Source organism: Microtus ochrogaster, unplaced genomic scaffold (genome assembly GCF_000317375.1).
Source record: "Microtus ochrogaster isolate Prairie Vole_2 unplaced genomic scaffold, MicOch1.0 UNK3, whole genome shotgun sequence".
In the NCBI taxonomy this organism is placed as follows: Eukaryota; Metazoa; Chordata; class Mammalia; order Rodentia; family Cricetidae; genus Microtus; species Microtus ochrogaster.
Genome location: NW_004949101.1, coordinates 7586543 through 7597431, shown reverse-complemented (window position 1 = coordinate 7597431; position 10889 = coordinate 7586543). Strand labels below are relative to the sequence as shown.

The 10889-nt window shown below is 37.1% G+C and overlaps 1 protein-coding gene across 1 annotated transcript in view; it reads left to right on the top strand.

Moving 5' to 3' along the window:
• Window positions 1-10889, top strand: part of Macrod2 (MACRO domain containing 2) — a 1889857-nt gene that overhangs the window by 420024 nt on the left and 1458944 nt on the right. The window contains exon 4 of the mRNA XM_026788524.1: window positions 2995-3024. Within this exon, the coding sequence (XP_026644325.1) occupies window positions 2995-3024 (30 nt within the window). The remainder of the gene's footprint in view (window positions 1-2994; window positions 3025-10889) is intronic.

Genomic DNA, 10889 nt, shown 5'->3' with positions numbered 1-10889 from the left:
CAAAAAAAAAAAAAGAAAAGAAATGATTTGATACAGAACAAACTAGTAATTTCAAATCTTATTCTCAAGGAGCTTTTAATCTAATTGGGATATGTATTAATTCATTATAAATAGTTAAGAAATTAACTTTGAACCCACAAAAATCATTTTTATTTCCTTAAAATGGAAGAAATATTAATTTGTCTGCCTAGTGAGTCTGGATAGTAATTGAGGTGCTTTGTGGGGGCAATGCCATATTCGAAGTCACTTTGCCTATTTTTGGCAATTTTACTGAAGAAAATTACTTCTATATTGGTGTTAAAGATAGCCTCATCTAGACATGAGCCACATTGATATAAAATGACTTGATGGTTGGCAAGGATGGAAAGCCTAAATCCTACACCTACTCCTTCTCAATCCACTGGAAAAGTGCCTGCTTAAACAGATGGACTCTGGGTGGGGCTCTGGAAACACCCCACCTCCACCTTTATTGATGAATGGTGGACCAAAGTAGGCTACAACACATTGTTGTGCTCCTCGGCATGATGCGTTCAGTGAAGAGCTATTGCTTATTTTTGTTGTTATTTGTTGTTAGATATTTTTTTTTCTAATGAATGAATGTCTGGAAATTGGAAGACAGCAGATGGAATGTCAGGGGCCTTGCAAATCCACAGGCAGATAATTCTCAGTCAAACAGGGTGGAAAGCAGGTGTGCAAAATACCATGTGGTTTTCAAAATGCTGTAAGATTTGAGGGAATGGCTGGAGTAACCCAGAGATATGAGTTGGTCATGGAATCCACCTACCAGGAAGGAGTTGACAAATGAGAATTCTCAGTATTGTTTTTAGGCTCTGCAACAACATGACCTTGTTAGTAGTCACAAGGCTGGACCTGGGGCACAATATTAAACTCTAGATAGTGTTTGTGCAAATACAATACCCTTTTGGTATGACAACAGAGGGGTTTGGAAATGTGAGTGGTAGGAAGATATCAGAAGGAAGTTCAGTTTCTGATTGGTTAGTGGCACCTCTACTCTGCTTGTGTTTTTGAGAAAGGTCTGAGGGGAAAGGGAGAGTCGTGGTTAGACAGGTCTATACTTGGAAGGTCACAGAAGACAGAGTTTGATGATCTGATATTGACATATTGAAAGGACCTCCTAAGGCATTTGTGTCTATGTGTTTTTATGATATTCTCTTTAGTGTTGGAGTAAGCAGTACATCATCAAACATTTAGTCTAATTAATTGACCTGTGAATATGGGCACATGTCTTTCACATGATCCATTATTTATTGATTGAAGCACTAATACTAATGATTTATAACATTTACTTCTCTAACATTTTGACAACGCATGATTTCATGAAATGCACACAGAAATTCAACCAAAAGACTCCTCTTTCCTAAATAATTTATTAAGTTTTTGTTAACTTGTGGTTGCCTCCTGCTTTTATAATGCTGAAAAATCTTTTATAAAACATGCATAAACAGTGCCAATGATTTGTAAGTGTATGAAATAAAGCTCAATGCAGTATATTGACACCTTGATTGTGAATAGCATAATGTTGGAGCCATCTCTCCAGACCGTGCAGTGTATGCTGAATTCCACCTTAAGGTCTTTGTTTGTATAAATATAAGCATAACACTGTTTAATACGACAGCCAGTTGTCTGCAACACAGCTGTTAAGCAATTTTACTTCCTGAGTGCAGCCCAACTGTATTTTTAATTTTCTTTTTCCTTTTTATCGATTTTGTTCTTTGACTATTTCTTATGTGTATACAATGCATTCTGATTACTCTGTGTGAACCTTTTCTATCTCTCTCCCATCCCTATCACCCTCCTTTTCTCTCCCAAGCTCTTTCCTGGGTTCTGGACTTCAGGTTTTATGTGTGACCCATTTAGTTTAACCAGGGACATCTACATGAACGCTGAATGGAACTCTCCACCAGAGTGCTGAGGTCATTAGTGGGCTCACAACTGAAGCTAATGACTGCCCATCTGCCTGACTCTGTCCATGAGTGTTTCATCACTGAAGGATATCACCCCTGAGGACCCTTTCTCCATCCATGCTGCCTGTCCATTCTTGTTATATAGAGCAGACACCTACAGTTGTAGGTTCATGATTGCAATGTCTATGTCTTGCCTAAAAACTAGCATTTCTCAGCCTGTCTCTCTCCCTTCTGGCTCTTGTACTGTTTCTGTCCCCTCTCTCACTGTATTCCCTTAGCCTTAAATATATAAATATCCTTTGTAATATTAATTCCTTAGAATTATCTTATATTTTTTCGCCTTCCAGGAATACATAGGCTAAATTTCTGAATAAATAGGTGAGAATTCACATATCGCTATTTAACGTTTCTATCGTTCTCCCCAATATTCTAAAAAATAAATTTGTTGGTTTAGTAAAAGTTTGACTTCTTATTGCAGCAAAATTTCTAGAGATTGTTTTGTTTGATGATGGTTAATTTAACTTAAATTATCATTATATTTTCTTGTTACATTGTCCGTTGAAATCACTGAAATTGCCTAAGTAGCTTTATTGTATCTACGTTTTATAAAATTGAAAACTCAGAAGATCAATTTAGATACAGATGAGGAATAAAAAACTTTAAATATTACCTTGGTTACAAGGAAACAGATGATCATAGACATGTATGTGTGTGTGTGTGTGTTTGTACTGGCAACTTGGTTACAAGGAAATATATTGACATAGCCCCCCCTCACACACATAGTGTGTGTACTTAACTTGGTTACAAGAAAACATATGAACATAGCAATTTATATGTGTACTTAACTTTGTTACAAGGAAACATATGAACATAGGTATTTGAAGAGAAAAAGGAGATAAAATAAGAAAACATTAATTTTCAGTGATAACGTTTTTGTATGAAAATCCATATATTCTTTATATGTCTTCAAGTAGGATACATGATCATTACTAGTTTCTGTTTCAACTATTCTGCTACACTGTGTCTCCTATATGTTTTAAAGTACAATATCTTTTCTTTTCCTTAACAGCAAATGCCAGTCTTCTTGGAGGAGGAGGTGGTAAGTCCTGAACTTGACTTGACTTCAAATGCATTTATGTTATATTAACGAGAAGATGATTAGCAAGCTCTCTAATACTTACAGCAAGCTAATTTTGATATAGTTACTAACTGCAAAACTAACATCCCAGAAAATATTTGTAATGGAAATGCTCTGGTTTGAAAAATTACTCTTAACTGTTTTTTCTTCTTGTCATCTCTGATGTAAGGGACACACACAGAGGCTATCATCTCTTGACATTAGCACACACATAGAAGATGAGCATCGGTGCTAATATGAATGCTAAGACGCCAGCATGTTTGGAGGCTCCGTCTTTTCTTCTTTTTAATTATAATTGCTTGGTTTTGCTTTTCATGACATTGTGCCTAGAGATCTTAATATCTCATCCACTTCTTTGGAAGAGAAATGACTTTTGATGCTTTACTTTTTGTGTTAGGTCAGAGAAGAAAGCGAAAGTCTTCAAAGTGAAAGGAGAGGGAGAGATTCCCACACTGCAGAATTTTATATGCTAGAATCCGCAGCAACTATGTTTTTTTTTTCCAGGTTGGGAATAAAAATGCTTTTGTAGGTGCAGTATGTATACTATGCCGGGGAGAGACTGTTAGGGTAGGGTCATTGTCACAGTAGATCCAGATGTTCAGTATTGGCTTAGTCTCTCTCTTTCCCCCCATCCCCTCCCTCCTCCCTGTTTTGATATTGGTTTTCTTTCTCACATAGCTGGCAGGTAGTAGGTAGGACTGTGCATTGCTTTAAGGCTTTTAAATATGTCCTGGCCTTAACAGAAGATCCTAGTATACCTTTTACTTAGAAATAAAAATATCATTGTTTAATTTTAATGGAACCTTTTGAATTTGGAATGATGAAAAACTCTTTAAAGTTGAAAATGCTGCCTATTCTGTTACATGTCAGTGCATGTCCTATATTAGCATGCGAAAGTGTGGGATTGAAGTTGGGTATTGTATAAACAACATGAAAGAGCTACTTAACACCCCATGCCTTCCCCAAAATACAACCCGAGTGGCATTCCCTTTCTAAAGTGTTGTGATGATTTAGCAAGAATGTCTGCTATGAGATAGAAGAGTAGGGGATTAATAACTGTTTAGTTTGTCTTCCACAAATTATTTTTAAAAATAAACTCTACAGAATTTTTTTCATTGTACATTTTACTGTAGTTTTAGAGACTCAGAAGGGAAAATTTTCCTTAGGGCTTGAAATCTTGATTATTCCCTGTGCTCCTACCCAGTACAGTGTATGAAGAAACATTCTTAAGACAAATTGCCCATAGGAGTGATTTTCTTCCAAGACCCACAAGTATTTTAGGAGACCTGACTAATAGGTAAAGTGTAATTTAAAAATGGAGTTTGCACGAGTACATTTATCAACTCGTGGCAACAAATTAGTTAGATGATTCATTTATTGCTTTTAATTATTTTTAAAGAACGAGTCAACCAATTTTATCAGTTAAAATCACTTTAGCTACTAATAATGGAGAAGAGCCCCCAAACACTTATACTTTAAAGATTAGAGATGCATTTGTGTTTCCCATAAACACATGCTGCAGATACCCTGGATTGGTTGCACGGTAATCCATGGTATCATCAAGCCTTAAACACTTTTCTGTTCTCCTCTCCTAGCTTTCTGTTTCAATACCCCAAGGCTTTAAACACTGCTGGTGCTGGAAGCTATCATAAATAAAGTGTGGACAAGGATGGATAAAAAAGGCAGAAACTGTTAAAAGTTATCTTCAGGGATGAGTCGATTTTCTTTTATCTTTAAGCAGATTTCCCTTAAATATCACATTATACTGACTTTGGTAAGATATTCATTCCTAGCATTCCTAGTAATTTTTGGTTTTAGGGAGCAATATGCTCATCAAAAACAATTATTCTGCTTACTGTAGAGGAAGAGGAGAGGAGGTTGAGTGAGCAATGAGCTGTGTGTATACGCCTGCCATAATGATCACTTTTCTGTTCTCAAGTGGCTTTGTTTAAATGTTCATGTGCATGGCTGGTATGAGGAAAAATAATTGGCTCTAGAGACTGGCTTTACACTTTTTATGGCTTTTCTAGCCTAGTGGAGAAGGTACATCTAAGCAATAGTATGACATTTAGTTGTGTAGTCATCGAAAAAAATAGACAGACTCAATTTTCTGTGTCCCAAATGTATAAGTTTTATTGTCTTTTTCTACATGGCTGCCAAATTCATCAGGATTTACAGTTTCTGAACCATGAATCTAGGAACTCAGAGATATCGTAAAGGCAAATTACAAGTTTTTAAGACAGTACTGTTTTCCCCTTAAAACGGGTTATCAATAATTTTAAATTCATTCATATACTTCTGGAATTACCAAAATTGTTTTCAAGTACAAACTTGATTTTTGGAAGGTTTTATTCAAAAATGAAGCAAAAGGAACATTCTGAGCTCTCTGCACTGGATTTTGACTTTCCTATCTTATAACCAATCTTTGAGATCTTCTCATTGCTGTTTGTAATTAAGAGCTTCCAATTATCCAATAAAGAACAAGCATTATGTGTCCTTTCAGATTATCAAAGCAGATTGAGACTCTTGAAAATAAGTTAAGAAAAGCATCATCTACATCACTGCATGTATTTGCCTCCTGTCATTCATTTCCCTGGTATTCGTAGAATCTGTCCATAGATAGAAAAAGCAAATCTGCAGAGAACGAGTCCATTACCATCTTATGCTACCCTTGGGTTGTGCTCAGGTTCATATGTCTTTTCTTGTGTCTGAAAGTCAATCAGTCTTTGAAAACATTACAGTCCATGCCCAGTCACCTGCAATAAGGATGTCTTGTATGCATTAGGTTCTACACACCGGTATTTTGGAATGTGTAATACAAAAGAAGTCATCATGCACAGCCTTAATTCTTATGGAAAAGTATATTAGTAGGAAGAAACCACTAGAATTAAAGAACAATTTCTCAGCTCCATCAGGAGATTATATAATAAACAAGAACAAACTTCATAACCTGTGGTTTTAGATAATGTCTGCTCCAGTTCTACAGTAACTAACAGGAAGCAGAGCCTCATGATTGAAACTGTCCAGGGTGTTGTCTACAGGATTTTCTATTTTCTTGCATATTTGTCTGTGAAAGCACCTGAAGCATAATATATTTTGAGTGACAATTCCTAATAGCGCAAATTAATGTTTTTTCCATCATTATCTGTTTGTCATTTCAATCATTTCTGCATCTATGATAAAAACTCTTTATGAAACACTTTTATTTGTATTAATATTCCAACTCTATACATTATCCTTGAGGACTCTATGCCAGGTTGAGAGTAGGTAAGCATTGCCAAATGAAAACTTAACACTCAGCCTGGGATGAAATACATGGAGAGCCACTCGCCTGGAATGAAAATGAGGCACATTCTTTGGACCTTCCTTACCCCAAAATTCTTTTTGCTTTTTATACATTTTTTTATACTTTCTAGGTGTGTCCAAATAGGAATAAAATATTTAGTGGTCCTAGGTTAGCAGCAGCTTTTCTTAAGTTGCTCAACAGTTCTATCTGCACAAAATTTCTAATTCTGGTTTGTTACTAATGACCATTTTGTGTGTCAAGACAGTTCATGTTAAGTAAATACCAAGTCCATGCTTAAGAGGAATTAAGTCGTAATCATTTTCTGTCACATACTGGCTGTCAATTCCCACCTACACAAGATTAATTTCGTCATCCATTTCCATAGCTAATATTTGTTGGTTAACTACTGTTTGTGCAATATTGATTATTGATTACCCAATCGATGTACACTTTCCCTGTGGCAGAGTTAGCAATTACTGTGGTTAGAGTAATTATAATTTCCCACATTCTCCCCAGTGTCCTAGGGACTCTTTCAATGTGGATCTTTTGAATTGAAATTATACCATGGATATTAACCTAATGAACGTTTGATGCTTTCTCTAGAAGGCAGAATAGTTTACTTGAAAAGTGTTCTCACACACAGCCTATGAGTTGTTACCCAGAATTACAATTCAAAGAGCCTCTAAGTGTGTGTTAATATGGTTGAGTCAGTGTTCATGGATTAAATCTTTACTAGAATATGTATTACTACTACCAGTAGTATTAGTGTGGTTATTTGTGTGTGCGTGTGTGCACGTGTGTTCACTTGTGTGAATGTAGGTACATACATGCTCTGCTACCAGTTGTGACTTCTGTGGATGGCACTCACATTGACAGTCTTACACAGTGAGTGCCTTTATCTGACCAGCCCGTGGATGGCCTGTTAACCATTCACAAGAGAATGGAGTGTCCTCTTACCCTACCTCCACACACAGAATGAGTTACACTATACATGTATCACTACATTGTTCAAAATCCCTACCTAGTTTCCGTGTTTCATTGTACATCATACATCCCTAAACTGATTCCTTATTTCCTACACCAGTGACCCTCCACATGTATCCAGGCGTCTGGCATGCTGGGAGAAATCTAGGATAATGGCTAATAGCCAGGAACCAAGGCCAGTTTGCAGGGGGTAGGGTATGGTATTGATGCTTGTCTGTCAGGGCTGAGTGAAGCCTGGCTGGTAGTGAGTTCCCCAGCTGCTCTGCACTCAGCAGGTAGAATGTCCCAGCCCTAGGCCTGGGGGAATAGTGACATCTCTCCAGCCTGGGAGAGCAGCAGGAAAGGAGAAACCAAGAGGGTGTTGCATTTTGTTTAAGCAGGGAGCAGAACTGCAGGGTAGAGTCATTAAGCCGTACAAATTTAGGTTTAAATTTAAACCATCTCTGGTGGCATAGCTCCTAGGCACTGCAGGTAGTGAAGTCTGCGAGAGTGGATCCTGGGGTCCAGATGTGATGGAAGAAAGGGAAGGGTACAGAGCTCATGGGCCAGGACGGGCCCCAGAACTTCCCCCTACACATTAATCTCAACCCATTTTTATTTTTTCTCTTCTCCCTTCTCCCCTTCAAACCACGGGTTACCTCTTTTGTACTTGGTTGATATTAAGTAGTGAAGAGTCTTAGAACGAAGCACTGTTAGAATTCATTTATTTATACAATAAACATTTGAAGAATGAAAGGTACTTGACACATAGGACACATGAAGCAGGAATAGAAGTCAATATTTTGGAGTGGTCAAGGAAATCTTCCCAGAAGAGTTATGCTATGAGAGGTAGTATTTATCTAGGAACAAAGAATGGCTTTCTTGAATGTGCTTCCTGCTGTACAGCAGTGTGTCTTGCATGTCTTTCACTGGCCTTCTTACCATTCTTCTCTTTAGACCTTGATTAAGCAGTTCCCTTCAATGGTCCAGGAATGGCACTCCAGATGGGACGAATGTGTCTAGAGAGAACGGAAGTCAGAGCTCCGGTGCTGGTGGTGTTGGCATGAAACAAGCACCAGAGCCACTTGTGTGCCCTGATAGCCGTCATCAACACAGACTGCCAACACATGCTCACTTCACCTGCACGGCATCTCTCACTTAGCCCCCATCTCCAAACCCAGGCTTTCCTCATTGTCCATGAGCTTATTTCATGTCAGTTGGAAGTCTGGCTCAACGTGGCTGCCCTTCTCATTCCTGCCATTCATCCAAAGGGCTTGCAGATGTTTTTACCCATAGAGAAAGGTGGCAAGAGCAGTCCCCAATCAAGTTGCTTGTCTGCCTTGACCCCCTCTAACATTATGACTGTCTGATCTGTCACTCTGGTCATATGGATCCCTCTGTGAACAGACTAAAGTGTATAAGGTTACTTCTATTTCTCTGTGTGTACCCAACTGTCTTCTAAGGGGGACCTCCCCATCAGTTTAGGTGCCTCCTTCTCATTGTAGCCCTGGATGAGTATTCTCCCGACAGAGGTAAACTTTTTGAGAGCAGTGTGTTTCTTTTACACCATAATGGGCTATAGTGTAGAAGCCTACAATACAGGAAATACTGAGAAAATACCACTCTTTTTCATCTTGGATTATCAACATACTTAGATATTTTGGTTTTGTTTATTTTGTCTTGAAAGTTAATCACTTTATCTGAGTAATTCTCTGATGAAAAAAAAGAGAACCAAACCTTAAGAAAATGCTTAGGCGGCCAACCAAGGATGCTGTGGGTATTTTCGTAGTAATTATTTTTAATCATTGTATTATCTTTCATGTTTAAAGAACTGGCAAAGACAGACTCACATAACTTTTCACAATACATTATTTTACATGAGAGATACAGAGAAGAATGTATAGGTGTATAGGTGAGTAATTAAAACAGGATGTTTAAATTCCAAAGAACACATAGAAAGGCATGTTTCAGTCACGTCTCACCAAATAACAAGTGTTTGTAGTTACAGCTTTCTTTTTTCAAAATTTATTTTATGAGTAAGTTTTTTTCTTTTAGCCTATTAATCTAAGCAGCCTGTCATTGACATATTATTATTAATATTTACAGGCTTTATCCTTCCAAAGATTGCCAGTTTTTAATTTTATAAAAATCTTATTTACTTGTGCTTCAGCTAGAGTCTCCTTTTGAATGCATTTCCATTCTTATTTTTGCATTTGAACTTTTAGATCAATTTATAGCTGGAAAATATTTTATGTTATTTTGTATATTTTTGATAATTAATTTTTAAAATATAAAGGTATTTAATTCTTCCAGAAAGTGCTTTAAATTATATAATGATGCTTTAAGATAGAATGTAATTACAAAAATATTAAAAATATCAAAACAATCAAAGTCATCTTTTCAGTTGTAGGAATTCAATTCCCGAGTAAAAATTCTGTATTTTATATGCTCTCCTGCTGTGTTTGGCTAACTAAATGGGAACTAACTTCCTAGAAGTACAAGTTAATATTTCAAAGCAAATGGTTTACAGTTACAAAGTACTCTAAGAGGTACCAATACACACACACACACACACACACACACACACACACACACACACACAAACACATAAACACACATGCTCACACACACATACAGACACACACGAGTTCTCATCACATGGTAGCTGTTGTATAGTTCTTGAATATCTGTGCTAAAATATAATCTTTTCAAAACCATACACTGGAAATGTATTGAGTTCCTATTTTGAATATCTTTCACGTATCCCCACTAATGTCTGAAGCCAGACTCTGTGCACATGGTGAGAAACGGAAGTGGTGATGAAATACTTGTGCTTAAAGCCCGTTGTGTTCTGGGACAGCTAGATGCCGGCATGCAGCTTACTGTATTTGATGTAGTTTCCTGGCAACACAGAGTGGGGAAGTTTCCTTGGGAGCAACTAGTGAAACCTTCATGCCTTTGGCGCTGTTAAGAATGTTATTCCATTATCTGACACTTCCTTCATTTATTCCCCAAACCGTAGCTATCCAATAGGCTCTCCAGACAGATTAATCTTGGCAGTTCTCAGTGAAGGCGAATCCTTGCGATCTCTGGATTCCAGTCATGGGGAGCCCCACAGTGAGTGTCTGTACTGTTACAGCTCCGCACTTAGCTCAAAGTTGTTAATTTTTTCATGAATTAAGACAAATTCATTATTTTGCATACTAGTTTCCACCTCTGGAAAGATGATTATAATGATACCAAACTACTTCACTGGGGTGGAATAACTAATTGCTCATTGTGAAGTGTTTTTTAAATACAAAGTGTTGGATAAATGGTTATTACTGCAGTTGTCATTATTATTATCATTATGGTGTAAGCCTGAAAGATGAAAGGTGCCAGATAATTGCACGATGTGGTGATGCTGTATTCAAATAAAGGGGAATAACCGGAATTGTGGGGTAACAAAGCTCACAATACCCACATGTGGTAGAAGAGAGTTTCTTTTTTATAGAAAGATAATACAGATAATTGTTAATTACCCACAAATAAGCCCAGGAAATATATATATATATATATATATATATATATATATATA